Source organism: Corylus avellana, chromosome 10 (assembly GCF_965113065.1).
Source record: "Corylus avellana chromosome 10, dhCorAvel1.hap1.2, whole genome shotgun sequence".
In the NCBI taxonomy this organism is placed as follows: Eukaryota; Viridiplantae; Streptophyta; class Magnoliopsida; order Fagales; family Betulaceae; genus Corylus; species Corylus avellana.
In genome coordinates, this window is record NC_142499.1 from 21218113 (window position 1) to 21239660 (window position 21548).

Genomic DNA, 21548 nt, shown 5'->3' on the forward strand with positions numbered 1-21548 from the left:
ACTAGCCAAAAAAAAGTTGAACTCATAGAAGGGATGTTTCTGGATAATTGATTTCTTCCTAACCTCAATGACAGAAGTTGGGTTCGACAGATTTGCTATAAATTGAGTAGTTGCTGTACGTAGAGCGCACCTCCAAATTGATTGTCACTGAAATCCATCATCTTCAAAAAGTCATGCGTGCATTTACTCAAAGAGTTAAAGAAGCTCAAGCCATCAACTTCTCCTCTCCCAAGGGAATTGGAAGTTAGAACCAGCCACCATAGAATAGGTAAGCCTCCAAAGTCAATTGTAATTTTTCCAGTGAAATTGCTCCCACTGATATCCAGTACTTCAACAAGCTTTGAACCATTGCATAATGATGCTGGAAGAGGTCCAGTACTTTGATTGTGACCCATATTTAAGACTTTCAAGTTGGGAAGAGCAGAATATAATTAAAAAGGGAATACATAAAACATAATTACAAATTTTTTTTTTTTGTTTTTTTTATAACACTTAGAGCTTGTTTAGATTTGTGTTAGGGAACTTAAAAAGCTGTGCCAAACAATTTTTTTTTTTTTTTTTTTTAACTCTAAAAACTGTATTTGGTAGAAAAAAAACTTGAAAATAAATTTTTTTCTAAAAATATTTTTTAGACTTTAAAAACTTAATGTGCATTTTAAATGTTTATAGACACTTTGCACTATTTTAAATGAGTTAGAAGATATTTCTTTTATACCGGTTTGGAGGAAATTTCTGTCCAATCCTAAATACCCTCTATATCTTATCTGAGAAAACTCATATTTCCATATATGGCTTGATTCCTCTCGCTGCAGTTTCCTTTGGTCATGAGGCTGGCCAAGAGTGGATTGCCTTGTTGATTCAAGAGTTTCCCAACATAGCTTGCTGTCTTAGCTGTGAGTCCATGATTTCAGGAAATGTGAGATAAATCAATATTTGATGAAGCAATTGATTTGCAATAGCTGGATTTGACTTCGTGAGCTGGAATGTGATTGGAACATTCTCTAACACCACGATTATCTTTGGTACTTTTAAGTCGACCTTTATTTTAAAAAGTCAACTTTTTTACTTTTCTCTCCAAAATATATATATATATATATATATATATATATATATATATATATATCTCACATAAACCTTTGTATCACATCACTAATTTCTTATTACTATTTCACCAAAAGGGCCGTAACTTGTCCCCAAGAAGTAGCTTAATCGGCTGTGAACCACGTCTCATGAAGCGAAAGTCATTAGTTCGAATCTCTCTTCTCCCTTTTCTTATGTGGACATGTCAAAAAAAAAAAAAAAAAGGCCGTAACTTTTGTCCGTCACTTTTGACAGAAGTAAAAAATAAATAAATAGTGAGAAACGCTTTGTGAAACACCACAAGTCAAATTAAATTATTGGGTAGCCTGAAGGAGAAAAAAATTGTTAGCCCAATGAAAAAGTGAATTTTCTCTATTGACATGACACACTAACAAAATGAATCATAATTTTGGATAAAAGATAGTATTATAATAGGGACTTATTTGATATTTTTGCATACTACCGTGACCTAAAGCAATTGGAAATATAACTATATATATGGACATATTTTACATTTTTGTTCCTTTATTTATTTATTTATTTTTATTTTTTTTTAAAAAAGGTTTGATATAGTAAATTATTTACTCCTGCCGAACAAATAATTTGATCGAAGTCATTTGATGAACTTCGGCCTCTTAACCATTTCTCTTTTCATAATTGGTTTTTTGGGCTTCTTTAACTTTAAGAGCAACGAATGGAGCTAACTGGTTTCCAGCTTTGAACAATTCTCATCTCCATAGGCAGGGACCAATTGTTGGTCTTGAACAATTGGTCTTGTGCCCTTTGCGTGATTGAAAGGGCACAAGACCAATAACTGACTAAAGCCCTCGAGACCAATAACATATTACTTGCAAATTTGCAATGACGATGAAATTAATAGCATTTAATTACTGGGTTTCTTACTTTAAATAAAGACTTGACCTGTCTCACTTAAAAGAAGAAAAATGGGTTCAGCAGAAGGACTTTACAAATTTAATGGTATTTTGAAAATTAAAAAGATGAGAAAATGACAAAAAAAAAGAATGTATAGCACGTCTAGAGTACTTGACCCTTCGGTCAATGGTTGTCTCATTTTCAATGTAGAGTACTTGACCCCTCAATCAACGGAGAACGAACTGTGTGAATTTGTCCAAAGCGATGGAGAAATTTTTTTTTCTTTACATCTCTTCCTACTTTCACGCTATCCCAATCCGTTGAACCACAAAAATTTATGTCCTTTTAACTCTCACTAAACTTTTTTAATATTTCCATATCAAGCAACTCCGGTATCAGAATTGTTCCTTACTTGAAAATTATATTCCCAACTGAACCAAATGAAGCACTCTTGTCTCAATTCCAAGTGGATTTTGTTATTATTCTTTCACGGAATCCTCCCTTTGTTTAAGAGCTCAACTTTGAAATCTGCAACAATTCCAGCTTTTGAAGATGAGTCTGATCGCTTGGCGCTGCTTGACTTTAAGAGTGGGATTAGTGAAGACCCGCTTCAAAACATCAGCTCATGGAATGACTCCACCCATTTCTGCAACTGGTTTGGTGTTACATGCAACCGCTCCAATAAAAGAGTCATGGTTCTCAACTTGCAAGCTCAAAGATTGGTTGGCATCTTAAAACCTTCTTTGGGAAATCTTACTTATCTTACAGGAATCAACCTGATAAATAACAGCATCTATGGTGAAATTCCTCAAGAAGTAGGAAGACTACAGCGCCTACAGCATCTCAACTTGAGTTTCAATTCCTTTGGGGGGAACCTTCCAACCAATCTAAGTCACTGTACACAACTTAGAGTGCTTGATGTTGCTGCCAACAAATTTGTTGGGCAGATTCCAGAGGAGCTCAGTTCATTGTCAAAGTTGGCTTACTTGCAACTTGCTGGGAACAACCTTACTGGAAGTATCCCAGCGTGGATAGGAAACTTTTCTTCTTTGCATATTCTTTCCCTTCTCCGGAACAATCTACAAGGGGGAATACCTAGTGAGCTTGGCCGTCTATCAGGCTTGGGATTTTTTAGTCTTGCCGTGAATAATCTATCTGGTACTATCTCTCCTCTGATTTATAATATATCTTCCATATACCATTTCTCTGTTACTCAAAACCAACTGCATGGAAGCCTTCCACCAGATGTTGGCCTTACTCTTCCTAACCTTGAATTATTTGTCGGTGGTGCTAATAGCTTCACAGGACCTATTCCCGTGTCATTGTCAAATGCGTCCAAACTTTACATGATTGACTTTGCTGAAAATGGTCTCACTGGGACGGTGCCTCAAAATCTAGCAAGTTTGCGTGGCTTGGTTACACTTAATTTCGAAGTAAATAGACTTGGAAATGGAAAAGCTGGTGACCTGAGTTTTCTTGGGTTTTTTGCTAACTGTACTACTTTGGAGACCTTGAGTCTTGATCGTAATCAATTTGGTGGAGTATTGCCCAACTCCATAGCCAACTTTTCCTCCCAGCTGAGTTGGCTTCTTATGGGTGGAAATAGGATACATGGAGGCATTCCAATTGGGATTGGGAACCTTGTAAACTTGATCGCTTTGGGATTAGAAGATAACTATTTGGGAGGTCCTCTCTTGGATGCTCTTGGGAAGCTCCAGCAGTTACAAGAACTATATTTGAACAATAACAATTTTTTAGGGCCGATCCCTTTCTCCTTAGGTAACTTAACTAAATTGACACTACTCTTTATGAATGAGAACAGATTTGAAGGAAGTATACCCCCAAGCCTAGGAAACTGTCGAAATTTGCTTCATCTAACCCTTTTTAGTAACAATCTCAATGGTACAATACCAAAAGAGGTTATTGGTCTTTCTTCCCTTTCGATTTCTTTGGACATGTCTCATAATTTTTTGACAGGAACACTACCATTTGAAGTGAGTAAGTTAAAAAATCTTGCAAATTTAGATCTCTCGAAGAATAGATTAACTGGTGAAATTCCTACTTCCCTTGGTAGTTGTACTAGTTTGGTGAGTTTGCATTTGGAGGATAATTCCTTTGAAGGAGTAATTCCTACATCTTTGAAGACACTAAGAGGTTTAGAAGAAATTGATCTTTCTCACAATAACTTGTCAGGACAGATTCCTGAATTTCTCGACAAGTTTTTGTCACTTAAGCATCTCAATCTTTCTCATAATAATCTCAAGGGAAAAGTGCCAAGTGAAGGGATTTTTTCAAATATAAGTGCTATTTCAATCTTTGGAAATGACAAGTTGTGTGATGGTGTCCCAGAATTACTTTTACCAAAATGCTACACAAAGAGTCCACGCTCATCCGTGAAACACCTTGCACTCAAAGTAGTAATTCTTGTCATATTGGTACTTGCTCTATTGTGTTTTTTCCTCACATGTTGTATGGTTAAAAAATGGAGAAAGAGGCCTTTGGCCACATCTTCCTTAAAGGATTGGCGATTGGCATCTATATCTTACGCAGAACTCCATGCATCAACTAATGGTTTCTCTGTGGACAATTTGATCGGTTCTGGTAGTTTTGGTTCTATATACAAAGGAGTTCTTTCTAGTAATGGAGCAATTGTTGCAGTTAAAGTTTTGAACCTTCAACAGCGAGGTGCTTCCAAGAGTTTCATAAATGAATGCAATGCTTTGAGAAGTTTACGCCATCGTAATCTTCTTAAGATTATAACTGCTTGCTCAAGCATTGATCATCAAGGGAATGACTTTAAGAGTCTAGTTTTTGAGTTTATGTCCAATGGAAGCCTAGACCAATGGTTGCATCCTATAGAGGACGAGCAACATCGATGCAAGAGATTGAGCTTTATTCAAAGATTGAACATAGCCACAGATGTTGCTTATGCATTGGAATATCTTCATCTCCATTGCCACACGCCGATTGTTCACTGCGATGTAAAGCCAAGCAATGTCCTCCTCAATGAGGATATGGTAGCCCATGTTGGCGACTTTGGATTAGCGAAGTTTGTCCTTGAAGCATCACATAATCTCTCCAAAACTCAATCCATGTCAGACTGCTTATCAAGTGTGCTGAAGGGTTCCGTTGGGTACATTCCTCCAGGTATGTTTTCAACTAGTAACTCAACTCAAAATATGGGGCGAGGGCCTACTTCGGCCTCCATGATTCTTTCTACCAATTAAATAAATGTTTCTTTTTCTTTCTAGAAAAAATTCTCAAAATTGTTAAATAGTAGTACATATGCATCAGTGGATAAGTTCTTAAGTTTAGAAGACTATAATATCTTAGTGATCATGTATCAATAAATTGCAGAGTATGGGATGGGTGGCCAAGTTTCCGTACTTGGAGACATTTACAGCTATGGGGTACTCTTGTTGGAGATGTTCACTGGGAAAAGACCTACCGATGACATGTTCAAAGATGGTTTGAGCATTCACATGTTTACTGCAATGGCTTTGCCAGAACGTGTCATGGATATAGTGGACTCGTCAATGCCCTGTGAAGAAGAAGAAGAAGTTGCTCATGATGAGACAAATAACGATGGCATAGAAGAAAGTGCAATAATTGAAGAAGTGGATCGTCATCTCAATGCCGAAAGCAGAGTGGAGGATTACTTGGTCTCAGTGTTGCAGATTGGATTGCTATGCTCTACAACATCACCTCGTGAGCGGATGCCCACAAATGACATTGTCTCCAAACTAAGTGCAATTAGAGACGCATTTCTTAGATTTAAGAATGAAAACAGAAGAAGAAGAAGAAGAAGAAGAAGAATGAGCTAGGTAAGCTAACTTGTTTATTTGATTGATTGCCATTCAAATCATCATAATGAAAAAAGCAAAAAAAAAAACTACCATTAAAAAAAAAAAAAATCACTTCTATTAGGAGCATTTCTCTACACGTTGCTTGCATTTTACATTTATGGAATAAAGGGGGATATAATCTCACTATTTTACGTTCTTAAACGAAATTCCAGAAAGTATCTTATTTGAGATTGCGTTTTTGTTAAAAATAAAAAAATAAAAAAAAAAAGTATTTTTCTTCATATTAGAATGAGAGATATAAATTTTATCATATTCAAATAGTAATCTGACTTTTTTACGCGGTGATTATATCTTAATTTTGTCTTTTAATGAGATGCATGTTATGTGCCAAATGTGAATCGCCACTATAAATAGATATTATCTTATTAGTGATATTTTGATATTGATTCATAGTTATGAGAATCCTACGGCCATGAATTTAACCGTAACCGACCGGTTGGTTTTTTATCGTAATCAACCCATACACAAAACACCATTGCAAGCCTTTTCATGTTTCTTCAATTAATCACAGAGGTATGTTCGCTGATGAATTCTTTCAATTTGAGGAAATTATAGCTAGATTGTTATGAATCAAGGATTTTAAAGTTAGGGTTCCATAATACCGAAATTGGGGATTTTGGTAATCAGGCCTTAATATTTTGAAATTGATGAGTGAGTCTTGTTTATAGATGTTAAAATAACATGTGGGTTCATTCAAATTGCAATGGGTTCGACTACTTTGACAAAATTTGAGATTTATGGTTCTTTGTTCAGGGAAATTGGGGATTTCGATCTATGAATTCTAATTGCTCCAAGTTGATGGCTCTATTGTGTAATTAAAGAATTGAATTGCATGTATGAACATTCAATAATGAATGAGTGTGGCTGAATTGAGTATAATTAATGAGCATATAGGGTCATAATTTTGGGTGAAATTAAGGGATTTTGTAGAGTTATATGAGTATTTCTAAATTGATGTTTTGCATTCGAGATTGAGGTTAGTATTCTAATGCATCAAATGAATCTATTGTAAGGGAGATTTTTATATTAAATGAGAGAAATGGACTTTTAGAGAATATGTTATAGGGAGAAATTAGGTGTTTGGCTTATAAGCATTAGATGCATTCTTGAATAGGAATGAGTTAGAATCTTTAAGGAGGACGAAGAAACTCGTGGATATTAGTGTTTCCACACGAGGTAAGTAGAATCGGTTAATTCGGGGTTTTCCAAATTACCTGAAATTGATGTTTTGGAAAAGTCAATAGTTGTTGGAAATTATTGTTTATTTTGATATTATGCTTTCTATTGTGACTTTTGTGTATGAGTTAAACAAATGGTGAGGCAAGCTATATTTTATTGATTTTTTTTTTAAGTCTATTTTATTGATGAGATACAAACATGTTGTACAATATAATTTTTTTAATATTGAATTGAAATTTACTAGATTTAAGATAAATTGAAAAGTTATCTGGATAACTTTTGCTTGAAGTTGTAACTTTTACTTTTAGTATTTACATGTTCAGTTTATATACTTTGAATAGTGATAGTATTAGACTAATACTTGTCAGCACTTTTAATTATGCTTTGAAACACTCTAAGGTAAGTGTTGGGTGGTCATGGGCCTATCCCCAAAAGCTAGCTCAAAATGTGACACTTTCTCTCACACTTACAAAATGACCATCAGCCATTTCACAACCGATGTGGGATATCCTTAACAATCTCCCCCTCACACATCGGGCTCTGGGTCGGAGCAAAAACAACTCATTTCTCTCGTGGACTGTTGGACTGAGACTTGTTTGTTGAACCTGGGCTTTGATACCAGAGTTGGGTGGTGTTGGACCTAGCTTAACCCCAAAAGCTAGCTCAAGAGGTGGGAATTTTTCTCACATTTAGAAACTGACAACCAACCTCTTCCACAACATATGTGGGATAACCCTAACATTAAGTACGAGTGATATTAGGGCCGATTCGGAGGCCAATGCTTTGATCCGAATGACATTATTTTATTGGTCTGATTTGAAGACCAATGTCTTAATTTGAAGGGCATTTATTTGGCCTATTCGTAGGGCATTATTATTATCGGTCTAATTCAAAGACCGTTGTCCAAATTCAAATGCCCAAAGAGAATGCCAAGGCGTGAGGTGAGTTTTTAAGTTTTTGGATATGATGATGAAACATTATTACTCATAGTGAATTGTAAGTAATGTATAGAAAAGTGTTACGCAATTGTTTTGAAATTACAAAGTAAACTTCACATGTTCTACTTATTTAATCGCTTGATATATTATTATGTTGACACAAGTTTTACTGAGGAGCATTACATTTTTATTCTTACTTTTAATTTATGTATTGAATTGTGTTTTTGAAATCTTGTATAAGGAGTAAGATATACATCGCTTGATCTCACACTTAGATTAACCAATTCTATTACTGAGTTGACTCATTAAACCTTATTAACATTTTTCAGATAATATTGCAATCAGGATCCTTCTAGCTAGACACTGTTGAAGGATTTGGAGACTTTGGTGCAAGTTTGTGAGGAATAATAGCTAAGGTGTTGTTGATAATGGCTTAAATTGTCAATAAGTGTGAAGATAATTGCTGGAAAATATCAATATTCAAGTTGGTGGGCTCAAGTTATATTTATCTATAAGAGGATAAGGTTAGTTTTTAAAGGAGTCCAAGAACAACTGGAATTTGATTTTTTGGAGAAAACGTGTATGGATAAACATGTGGGTTGCAATGCTTATCTTCATTATGAAAAGACTTTGTATTCATGATGGTTTCGTTTTTCCAGTAGCAATTAGATTAGAATTGTTTCTCCTCATTTTTTGTGATTAAGCCTCTATAAAAGGACATGTAGTCCTTGGTTAAGTGGGGGATCCGAAAAATTCAAATTGGTGAGAACACTTTGTGACTTTTCTTTACTGGGTATTTGAGAGGGACAGTTGAGTGGGGTATACAAGGGGTAAAGGGCTTGGGTTTGGGATATTAAACTTAAGCGGTTCAGGCTTGTACCATTGTACTCAATATTTCTCAATAGTAAAGAAGGAGACTGGATCACGCCCCGTGGATGTAGGCATATTGCCGAACCACGTAAACTCTTTGTGTACGTGTGTGATTGGTGTATGTTCTCGATCATGTATTTTCTTTCCAAACTTGTCTTTCGCATAAAGGGCTGGTGGGAAATTGGTTGCCAATTAATTATCAATTTTCCCAACAATTGGTATCAGAGCTTGGTTGCGGATTTCTACTCGTTAAGAAGAAATGCAGTCCATGAAGTTTGGGATTGAAAGGTTCGATGGGAGAATGAACTTTGGTTTGTGGCAAATACAAGTCAATGACATCCAATATGGGCTACACAAAACGTTGAGAGGAGCAGATTCGGCAGATTGCTCCAAAAACGCTAATATTGTTTCTCTCGTAACGAGAGATGATGATGTTCTTTGATAAGGGCATGTACATCCTTTGGCATGACCGCTAAAAATGCCAGGTTAATGGATGTGTTCTATTAGCGGGTCCACATTTGCATACGAGACATTGGTTTGGTTTTTTGATGTCAGGTATGTGGTGGAAAAGGGTGTCGATGGCTGATGAACTTCCGAGGGAACCAAACATGGAAGTTGCACCATATTTTTCAGCAGGATTTTTTCGACATGTGCCAAAAGATGAAAATTCTTGGAATGGTTTAATTCTAAGTGCATGTGCTCTTTATGGTGGAGCATGATAATTCTTGTAGAATTATTACTGTTAGTGTAGACAGTGTTTTGTACCACATCCTAGGGCGTGGGGATGGGCATCGATCAAGATGCGGACCTGAGGTATCAGGTGGAGGTTGCCAAATTTTCGCCAAGGTGGAGATTGTTGATAATGGCTCAAATTGTCAATAAGTGTGAAGATAATTGCTGGAAAATATCAATATTCAAGTTGGTGAGCTCAAGTCATATTTATCTATAAGAGGATAAGGTTAGTTTTAAAAGGAGTCCAAGAACAACTGGAATTTGATTTTTTGGAGAAAACGTGTGTGGATAAACATGTGGGTTGCAATGCTTATCTTCATCATGAAAAGACTTTGTATTCATGATGGTTTCGTTTTTCCAGTAATAATTAGATTAGAATTGTTTCTCCTCATTTTTCGTGATTAAGCCTCTATAAAAGGACATGCAGTCCTTGGTTAAGTGGGAGATCCGAAAAATTCAAATTGGTGAGAACACTTTGTAACTTTTCTTTACTGGGTATTTGAGAGGGACATTTGAGTGGGGTGTACAAGGGGTAAAGGGCTTGGGTTTGGGATATTAAACTTAAGCGGTTCAGGCTTGTACCATTGTACTCAATATTTCTCAATAGTAAAGAAGGAGACCGGATCATGCCCCGTGGATGTAGGCATATTGCCGAACCATGTAAACTCTTTGTGTACGTGTGTGATTGGTGTGTGTTCTCGATCGTGTATTTTCTTTCCAAACTTGTCTTTCGCATAAAGTGCTGGTGGAAAATTGGTTGCCAATTAATTATCAATTTTCCCAACAGGTGTCACTTTATATATGTTAGTAAATGAATGGTGGTTTTGACTTGTGGATACTTTAGACTTATTAAAATTGTTGTTTTCGAGACTTTCTGGAGTCCTTTGGATTTTACAACTAATTAGTTGGAATTGTTATCGTGGTCTTTTACGTTGTGGAGTTCTTGTTATTTGCTTTAGGTTGCTTTTTAATGGTATTTCGATACCGATTTTATGTTGACATTGGAAATTGTGTTGATGTATTTTTAGTTGCTCTGGTTGTATTGTCTCAATTTTAGATTTTACTTGCAATGACGATGAAATTAATTACATTTACTGCTTTTCTCACTTGAAAGGAAGACTTGACCCTGTCTCACTTAAAAGAAGAAAAATGGGTTCACATGGACCCTTCAAAGCTCAATCAATGGTCGTCTCATTTCAAATGTAGAGTACTTGACCCTTCAGTCAATGGTTGTCTCAGTTACCCCTCAGTCAACGGAGAAATTTGTGAATCTGTCCAAAGCAATGGAGAAAACTTTTTTCTTTACATCTCTTCCTCCTTTCACACTATTCCCTATCAGTCTACCTACAAAAATTTATCTCCTTTTAACTCTCAATGAACTTTATTAATATTTGAATATCAAGCAAACTCCGGTATCAGACTTGTTCCTTACTTGAAAATTATATTCCCAACGGAACCAAATGAAGCACTAGTCTTGTGACGTGTCTGCATTATTCCAAATCGATTTTGTTAATATTCTATCACAGAATTCTTCTTTTGTTTATTGCTCAACTTTGAAATCTGCAAGCAATTCTCGCTGTTGCATATGAGCATTATTCATTAACAAGTGGCTGCTCTCCAACTTGCCAACAAAATCCCCAAAAAAGCTGAGACAGCATGCCAAAATGTTCCCTTAATTTTTTTATAAAATACCCCTATAATTTCTTTTTTAAAATCAAAATTTTATCCCTTTAACCATTTTTTTTTTTTTTTTTTTTTTCAATTTCACCCCCACATCTAAAATCCTAGTTCTACCCTTGAGTACACTTTGAGTAGCTTCCATCTTCGGCAAGATTCTTTAAGCTTAATTTTGACATTGTTAGAATATATGAAAAATATTATATTTTTCGTATATTTCATAATTAGTTTGATATTGAAATATTCTCTATTTATGGGTTGACTGTAATCATATATTGAGATTATAATCAAATTAAGGAGATTTGATTATTATACTTGTATTTAGACACTAACCTATAAATAGAGACCTTTGTATTGTAGACAAATCAAGTTAATGAGCACAATGTGGCCTTTAGGGGTATTCCAAGTAGTAGACGTAGGTATCTAATATCGAACCACCCGTAAAGTTTTTTGTGTTTATTCGCTCTTTAATTTGCTTCCGCTCATATTCCCCCATATTCATTATTTCAACATACTCATACATAAATTTTTACCATAATGCTAATCATTCCTTAATTTACTCATTCCTATCAGCTTAAATTTTTTAGATAAGTGGTGATTTATCAATGAGTAATTCTAGAAGTTTCTCTTTGTATCCCTCTTGAGTTCATCCAAGAATGATGTGGTTATTAAAATCATCATTTGATCAAAATCTAATAATGATCAATCAAAAGCTCAATGGTGATTTTAATAGTCACATCATTCTTGAAATGACTAAAAAATAACACAAAAAGAACGTGTAGCATTACTCTTTATCAATCTCTATACCTTATTATCTTCATGGAAGGTGATAAATTTCATAGAGGTTAAGAGGGAAATGGTGCAACTCTTGACATAGAGGTGCATGTCTGTAGATAAAAAGGTAGGGGTCAGAGCATAATTTTGCTATGATTCTCTCTCTATGTTCTCTTTTTCTGTTTTTCTCATCCTAACGTGCAAAATACGACCTTTTGGGTCGAAATTCCACAGATCGCCAGCGGCACCCTGTAGCCGACTCAATTTGGCTTTCAAGTCTCAAGTCCTTTTGATGGGAATGTTTCAGGAAATTAATATGAGTTTAGATGGACATAGTCAACGGTGGAATTAGATTTCCCTGGAATTAATCATATTTCTTGCAAATTGATTTGCTTTAGAAAGTGGACGGATATTTCGTCATATCGCTATTGTGGGTGGATGACTATATGAGTCTAGTCTTCGCGTGCGCAACATGGTCCAACGAGGTAATCAATTACCCAAGCCAAGTCGATTGTCGACGGGGTAATCAATTATGAATTTCTTCAATCCACTTAATAACATTTCTCAACTTGCCGATCGAGCTGATTTCAGACCCACCTCACATTATACATATATTACAATCTCTATTCTCTAATTATTAAAGTGACAAGAATCGAGTCAATGTTTTTTTTTTATTTTATTTTAATTTTAATTTTTATAATTCAATGTGGGAAAAACGATCAAAAAGGGAAATTACAATAACACAAACAAAAAAATAACCTAGTAACAATTGAGAATGAATAAAATAAATGACTCGGTCTATCAAACGAACCAAAGCAACTTAAAAATGCTGTAATATATGGCCATGTTGCGTAATCGGAACAAAATCCCATAGGGTTGCTGACACGCATCACTAGTCAGTGAAGAGCAAACCTGACCATCAGTAGGCAAGTTCAAGAAACTAGCCAAAAAAAAAAAAGTTGAGCTCATAGAAGGGATGTTTCTGGTTAATTGATTTCTTCCTAACCTCAATGACAGAAGTTGGGTTTGACAGATTTGCTATAGATTGAGTAGTTGCTGTAGAGCGTCACTCCAAATTGATTATCACTGAAATCCATCATCTTCAAAAAGTCATGCGCGCATTTACTCAGAGAGTTAAAGAAGCTCAAGCCATCAACTTCTCCTCTCCCAAGGGAATTGGAAGTTAGAACCAGCCACCATAGAATAGGTAAGCCTCCAAAGTCAATTGTAATTTTTCTATTGAAATTGCTCCCACTGATATCCAGTACTTCAACATGCTTTGAACAATTGCATAATGATGCTGGAAGAGGTCCAGTACATTGATTGTGACCCATATTTAAGACTTTCAAGTTGGGAAGAGCAGAATGTAATTAAAAAGGGAATACATAAAACATAATTACAAATCTTTTTTTTTTTTTTAATAACACTTAGAGCTTGTTTAGATTTGTGTTAGGGAACTTAAAAAGCTGTGCCAAACAATTTTTTCTTTTTTTTTTACTCTAAAAACTGTATTTGGTAGAAAAAAAAAAAACTTGAAAATAAATTTTTTTCTAAAAAATTTTTTTATTAAAAGCTTAACGTGCATTTTAAATGTTTATAGACACTTTGCACTATTTTAAATAGGTTAGAAAATATTTCTTTCATACTGGTTTGGAGAAAATTTTTGTCCAATCCTATGTATCTTATTTAACAAAACTCATATTTCCATATATGGCTTGAATCCTCTAGCTGCAGTTTCCTTTGGTCATGAGGCTGGCGAAGAGTGGATTGCCTTGTTGATTCAAGAGTTTCCCAACATAGCTTGCTGTCTTAGCTGTGAGTCCATGATTTTGAGCATCTGATTTGATTCCATGATTTCAGGAAATGTGAGATAAATCAATATTTGATGAAGCAATTGATTTGCAACAGCTGGATTTGACTTCGTGAGCTGGAATGTGATTGGAACATTCTCTAACACCACGATTATCTTTGGTACTTTTAAGTCGACCTTTATTTTAAAAAGTCAACTTTTTTACTTTTTTCTCCAAAAAAAAAAAAAAAAAAAAAAAATCACATAAACCTTTGTATCACATCAATAATTTCTTATTACTATTTAAACAAAAAATTTATAACAAAACTCTTTACCAAAAGGGCCGTAACTTGTTTCCAAGAGGTAGCTCAATCAGCTGTGAACCATGCCTCATGAAGTGGAGGTCACTAGTTCGAATCTCTTATCCCCCTTTCCTTATGTAGACATGTAAAAAAAAAAAAAAAAAGGTCATAACTTTTGTCGGTCACTTTTGACAAAAGTAAAAAATAAATAAATAGTGAGAAACTCTTCGTGAAATACCACAAGTCAAATTAAACTATTGGGTAGCCTGAAGGAGAAAAAAATTGTTAGCCCAATGAAAAAGTGAATTTTCTCTATTGACATGACACACTAACAAAATGCATCATAATTTTGGATAAAAGATAGTATTATAATAGGGACTTATTTGATATTTTTGCAGACTACCATGACCTAAAGCAATTGGAAGTATACCTATATATATGGACATATTTTACATTTTTGTTTCTTTATTTATTTATTTTTTTTTATTTTTAAAAAAAAGGTTTGATATAGTAAATTATTTACTCCTGCCGAACAAATAATTTGATCGAAGTCATTTGATGAACTTCGGCCTCTTAACCATTTCTCTTTTCATAATTGGTGTTTTGGGCTTCTTTAACTTTAAGAGCAACGAATGGAGCTAACTGGTTTCCAGCTTTGAACAATTCTCATCTCCATAGGCAGGGACCAATTGTTGGTCTTGAACAATTGGTCTTGTGCCCTTTGCGTGATTGAAAGGGCACAAGACCAATAACTGACTAAAGCCCTCGAGACCAATAACATATTACTTGCAAATTTGCAATGACGATGAAATTAATAGCATTTAATTACTGGGTTTCTTACTTTAAATAAAGACTTGACCTGTCTCACTTAAAAGAAGAAAAATGGGTTCAGCAGAAGGACTTTACAAATTTAATGGTATTTTGAAAATTAAAAAGATGAGAAAATGACAAAAAAAAGAATGTATAGCACGTCTAGAGTACTTGACCCTTCGGTCAATGGTTGTCTCATTTTCAATGTAGAGTACTTGACCCCTCAATCAACGGAGAACGAACTGTGTGAATTTGTCCAAAGCGATGGAGAAATTTTTTTTTCTTTACATCTCTTCCTACTTTCACGCTATCCCAATCCGTTGAACCACAAAAATTTTTCTCCTTTTAACTCTCACTAAACTTTTTTAATATTTCCATATCAAGCAACTCCGGTATCAGAATTGTTCCTTACTTGAAAATTATATTCCCAACTGAACCAGATGAAGCACTCTTGTCTCAATTCCAAGTGGATTTTGTTATTATTCTTTCACGGAAGTCTCCCTTTGTTTAAGAGCTCAACTTTGAAATCTGCAACAATTCCAGCTTTTGAAGATGAGTCTGATCGCTTGGCGCTGCTTGACTTCAAGAATGGGATTAGTGAAGACCCACTTCAAAACATGAGCTCATGGAATGACTCCACCCATTTCTGCAACTGGTTTGGTGTTACATGCAACCGCTCCAATAAAAGAGTCATGGTTCTCAACTTGCAAGCTCAAAGACTGGTTGGCATCTTAAAACCTTCTTTGGGAAATCTTACTTACCTTACAGGAATCAACCTAAGAAACAACAACATTTATGGTGAAATTCCTCAAGAAGTAGGAAGGCTACAGCTCCTGCAGAATCTCAACTTGACTTACAATTCCTTTGGTGGGAACCTTCCAAGTAATCTAAGTCATTGTACACAACTTAGAGTGCTTGATGTTGTTGGCAACAAACTAGTTGAGCAGATTCCAGTGCAGTTTAGCTCATTGTCAAAGTTGGTTTCCCTGCAACTTGCTGCAAACAACCTTACAGGAAGTATCCCAGCATGGATAGGAAACTTTTCTTGTTTGTATGTTCTTTCCCTTGTCCGGAACAATTTTAAAGGGAGCATACCTAGTGAGCTCGGCCGTCTACCAGGCTTGGGAATTTTTCAAATTTCTATGAATAATCTGTCTGGTACTATCCCTCCTTTGATTTTTAATATATCTTCCATATACTATTTCTCTGTTACTCAAAACCAGCTGCATGGAAGCCTTCCACCAAATGTTGGCCTTACTCTTCCTAACCTTGAAAAATTTGGCGGGGGTTATAATAGTTTCACAAGAACTATTCCCTTGTCACTGTCAAACGCTTCTAGACTTAGCTTGCGTGACTTTACTGGAAATGGTCTCACTGGGACGGTGCCTCAAAATCTAGCAAGTTTGCGTGGCTTGGTTAGACTTGATTTTGAAAACAATAGACTTGGAAATGGGAAAGTTGGTGACCTGAATTTTCTCAGTTTTTTGGCTAACTGTACTAGTTTGGAGACCTTGGGTCTTGCTGGTAATCAATTTGGTGGAGTACTGCCAAGCTCCGTAGCCAACCTTTCCTCCCAACTGACTCAACTTTCCTTTGGCGCAAATATGATACATGGGGGCATCCCCATTGGGATTGGGAACCTTGTTAACTTAGTCGCTCTGGGATTAGAATATAACTATTTGGGTGGTCATCTCCCGAATGCTCTTGGGAAGCTCTGGCAGTTAGGAGAACTAGCATTGAGCAATAACAATTTTTTAGGGCCAATCCCTTCCTCCTTAGGTAACTTAACTAAATTGATAATGCTCTTTATGCAAGATAACAAATTTGAGGGAAGAATACCCCTAAGCCTAGGAAATTGCCAAACTTTGCTTTATCTAAATCTTTCTAGAAACAATCTCAATGGTTCCATACCAAAAGAGGTTATTGGTCTTTCTTCTCTTTCGATTTCGTTGGTCATGTCTCATAATTCTTTGACTGGAACACTACCATTTGAACTGGGTTACTTAAAAAATCTTGGAGAGTTAGATCTCTCGAAGAATAGATTAACTGGTGAAATTCCTACTTCCCTTGGTAGTTGTACTAGTTTGGTGAGTTTGCATTTGGAGGATAATTCCTTTGAAGGAGTAATTCCTACATCTTTGAAGACACTAAGAGGTTTAGAAGAAATTGATCTTTCTCACAATAACTTGTCAGGACAGATTCCAGACTTTCTCAGCAAGTTTTTGTCACTTAAGCATCTCAATATTTCTCACAATAATCTCGAGGGGAAAGTGCCAAGTGAAGGGATTTTTTTGAATGTAAGCGCAATTTCAATCTTTGGAAATGGCAAGCTATGTGGTGGTGTCTCAGAATTACTTTTACCAAAATGCTACACAAAGAGTCCGCATTCATCTGCGAAACGCCTTGCACTTGACACCTTGCACTTGAAGTACTAACTCCAGTCATATTGGTAATTGTTCTATTGTGTTTTTTCCTCACATGTTGTATGGCGAAAAAATGGAAAAAGAGACCTTTGGCAGCGTCTTCCCTAAAAGATTGGCGATTGGCCTATATATCTTATGTAGAACTCCAAGCATCAACTAATGGTTTCTCTGTGGACAATTTGATCGGTTCTGGTAGTTTTGGTTATGTATACAAAGGAGTTCTTTCTAGTAATGGAGCAATTGTTGCAGTTAAAGTGTTAAACCTTCAACGGCGAGGAGCTTCAAAGAGTTTCATTAATGAATGCAATGCTTTGAGAAGTTTACGCCATCGTAATCTCCTTAAGATTATCACTGCTTGCTCAAGCATTGATCATCAAGGGAATGACTTTAAGAGTCTAGTTTTTGAGTTCATGTCTAATGGAAGCCTAGCCCAATGGCTGCATCCTATAGAGGATGAGCAACATCGATGCAAGAGATTGAGCTTTACTAAGAGATTGAACATAGCCACAGATGTTGCTTATGCATTGGAAAATCTCCATCTCCACTGCGACACACCAATTGTTCACTGCGATGTAAAGCCAAGCAATGTCCTCCTCAATAAGGATATGGTAGCCCATGTTGGCGACTTTGGATTAGCGAAGTTTGTCTTGGAAGCATCACACAATCTCTCCAAAAATCAATCCATGTCAGACTGCTTGTCAGGTGTGCTAAAGGGTTCCGTTGGGTACATTCCTCCAGGTATATTTTCAGCTAGTAACGCAACTCAAAATAGGGGGCGAGAGCCTCCTTCGGCATCCCTAATTCTCTCTACCAATTAAATAAATGTTTCATTTTCTTTCTAGAAAAAAGTCTCAAAATTGTTAAATAGTAGTACATATGCATTAGTGGATAAATTCTTAAGTTTAGAAGACTATAATATCTTAGTGATCATGTATCAATAAATTGCAAAGTATGGGATGGGTGGCCAAGTTTCCGTACTTGGAGACATTTACATCTATGGGGTACTCTTGCTAGAGATGTTCACTGGGAAAAGACCTACTGATGACATGTTCAAAGATGGTCTGAGCCTTCACAAGTTTACTGCAATGGCTTTGCTAGAACGTGTCATGGATATAGTGGACTCATCAATGCCCTTTGAAGAAGATGAAGAAGCTGCTCATGATGAGACAAATAACGATGGCATAGAAGAAAGCGCAATAATCGAAGAAGTTGATCGTCATTTCAATGCTGAAAGCAGAGTGGAGGATTACTTGGTCTCAATGTTGCAGATTGGATTGCTATGCTCTACAACATCACCCCGTGAGCGGATGCCCACAAATGACGTTGTCTCCAAACTAAGTGCAATTAGAGACGCATTTCTTAGATTTAAGAATGAGAATAGAAGAAGAAGAAGAAGAGGAAGAAGAATGAGCTAGGTAAGCTAACTTGTTTGTTTGATTGATTGCCATTCAGATCATCATAATGAAAAAAAGCAAAAAGAAAAAATACCATTAAAAAAAAAAAAAGATCACTTCTATTAGGGACATTTCTCTACACGTTGCTTGCATTTTAAATGTATGGAATAAAAGGGGATATAGTCTCACTGTTTTACGTTCTTAAACAAAATTCTAGAAAATATCTTATTTGAGATTGCGTTTTTTTTTTTAAACAAAAAAGAAAATAGTATATTTTTTCATATTCGATGGAGAGATATATATTTTATCATATTCAAATAGTAATCTGACTTTTTTATGCGGTGATTATATCTTAATTTTGTCTTAAAAAAAATGAGATGCATATTATGTGCCAAATGTGAATCGCTACTATAAACAGATATTATGTTATTAGTGATATTTTGATATTGATTCATATACAGTTATGAGAATCCTACTGCCATGAATATAACCATAACCGACCGGTTGGTTTTTTATCGGAATCAACCCATACACACCGTAGCAAGCCTTTTCATGTTTCTTCAATTAATCACAGAGGATGTTTGCTGATGAATTCTTTCAATTTGAGGAAATTATAGCTAGATTGTTATGAATCGAGGATTTTAAAGTTAGGGTTCCATAATACCAAAATTGGGGATTTTGGTAATTAGGCCTTAATATTTTGAAATTGATGAGTGGGTCTTGTTTATAGATGTTAGAATAACATGTGGGTTCATAATTCAAATTGCAATGGGTTCGACTAATTTGAGAAAAATTGAGATTTATGGTTCTTATACATGAATTGGGGATTTCGATCTATGAATTCTAATTGCTTCAAGTTGACGGCTCTATTGTGTAACTAAAGAATTGAATTGCATGTATGAACATTCAATAATGAATGAGGGTGGCTGAATTGAGTATAATGAGCATATAGGGTCTTAATTTTGGGTGAAATTAAGGGATTTTGTAGAGTTATACGAGTGTTTCTAAATTGATGTTTTGTATTCAAGATTGAGGTTAGTATTCTAATGCATCAAACGAATCTGGTGTAAGGGAGATTTTTAGATTAAATGAGAGAAACGAACTTTTAGAGAATATGTTATAGGGAGAAATTAGGTGTTTAGGTGTTTGGCTTAGATGCATTCTTGAATAGGATCACGAGTTAGAATCTTTAAGAAGGACGAAGAAACTCGTGGATATTGGTGTTTGCACACAAGATAAGTAGAATCAGTTAATTTGGGGTTTTCCAAATTACCTGAAATTGATGTTTTGTAAAAGTCATTAGTTGTTGGAAATTATTGTTTATTTTGATATTATGTTTTCTATTGTGACTTTTGTGTATGAGTTAAACAAACGGTGTGACAAGCTATATTTTATTGATTTTTTTTTGTAAGTCTATATTTTATTGATAAGATGCAAACATGTTGTACAATATAATTTTTTATTATTGAATTGAAATTACTATGATTTAAGGTAAATTGAAAAGTTATCTCGATAACTTTTGCATGAAGTTGTAAATTTTAGTATTTACTTGTTCAGTTTATATATTTTGAATAGTGATAGCATTAGACTAATAGTTGTCACTTGTTAGCACTTTTAATTATGCTTTGAAACACTCCAAGGTAAGTGCAAGTGATATTAGGGCTGATTTGTAGGCCAATGTTTTGATTCGAATGACATTATTTTATTGGTCTGATTTGAAGACCAATGTCTTGATTCGAAGGGCATTTATTTAGTCTTACTCGTAGGGCATTATCATTATCAGTCTGATTTGAAGACCGTTGTCCAAATTCAAATGACCAAAGAGAATGTCAAGGCGTGAGGTGAGTTTGTATGTTTTTGGATATGATGATGAAACATTATTGCTCAAACTGAATTGTAAGTAATGTATAGAAAAGTGTGACGTAATTGTTTTGAAATTACGAAGTAAACTTCACATGTTCTACTTATTTAATCACTAGATATATTATTATGTTGACACAAGTTTTATTGATGAGCATTACATTTTTATTCTTACTTTTAATTCATTTATTGAATTGTGTTTTTGAAATCTTGTATAAGGAGTAAGATATACATCGCTTGATCTCACACTTAGATTAACCAATTCTATTATTGAGTTGACTCATTAAACCTTATTAACATTTTTCAGACAATATAGCAAATCAGGATCCTTCTAGCTAGACACTATTGAAGGATTTGGAGACTATGGTGCAAGTTCGTGAGGAATAGCTAAGGTGTCTCTTTATGTTAGTAAATGAATGGTGGTCTTGTCTTGTGGATACTTTAGACTTATTAAAATTGTTGTTTTTGAGACTTTATGGAGCCCTTTGGATTTTACAATTAATATGTTGGAATTGTTATTGTGGTCTTTTACATTGTGAAGCTCTTGTTATTTGCTTTAGATTGGTTTTTAATGGTATTTGGCTACCGATTTTATGTGGACATTGGAAATTGTATTGATGTATTTTTAGTTGCTCCGGTTGTATTGTTTCAATTTTAGATTTTTGCAGCGACAGTTGTTATCATGCCGTTTTGCACTATTAAAAAAAAATATATATCATTTCTCGGTGTAAACGGAGCGTAAGCAGAGTGAACATAGCGGCCCCAAAATACCATAAATCATTGAATAGTGAAATATAATCACACTCTCTTGTGGATGTAGGCATATTGTCGAACAATGTAAATCTGCTTCTCGATTTTCTCTTGCTCTCTCTTTTTGTTTTCGTATTATTCATCATTATTGTATACGGTAACAACAATAAATATAACATATTTACATAAATCATGTTTACTAATCCATAGAAACACTAATATTATACAAGA

General features: G+C 35.1%; 1 protein-coding gene and 1 pseudogene across 1 annotated transcript; both read left to right on the plus strand.

Annotated features, from left to right (window-relative positions):
• The first annotated feature begins 2393 nt into the window (after positions 1–2393).
• LOC132162038 (LRR receptor-like serine/threonine-protein kinase EFR) lies at positions 2394–5777 on the plus strand. Its single transcript, XM_088511443.1, has 2 exons — positions 2394–5100; positions 5311–5777. The coding sequence occupies exons 1-2, from the start codon at positions 2394–2396 to the stop codon at positions 5775–5777; spliced, it is 3174 nt and encodes a 1057-aa protein (XP_088367569.1).
• A 9553-nt stretch (positions 5778–15330) lies between these two features.
• LOC148583500 (LRR receptor-like serine/threonine-protein kinase EFR pseudogene) lies at positions 15331–18728 on the plus strand (annotated as a pseudogene).
• The last annotated feature ends 2820 nt before the right edge of the window (positions 18729–21548 follow it).

Excerpts from the sequence above, each read along its gene's own strand:
- LOC132162038 (XM_088511443.1), top strand. The coding sequence starts at position 2,394 with ATGAAGCACTCTTGTCTCAATTCCAAGTGGATTTTGTTATTATTCTTT. Across the intron at positions 5,101-5,310 it reads CGTTGGGTACATTCCTCCAG|AGTATGGGATGGGTGGCCAA; the intron begins GTATGTTTTCAA and ends AATAAATTGCAG.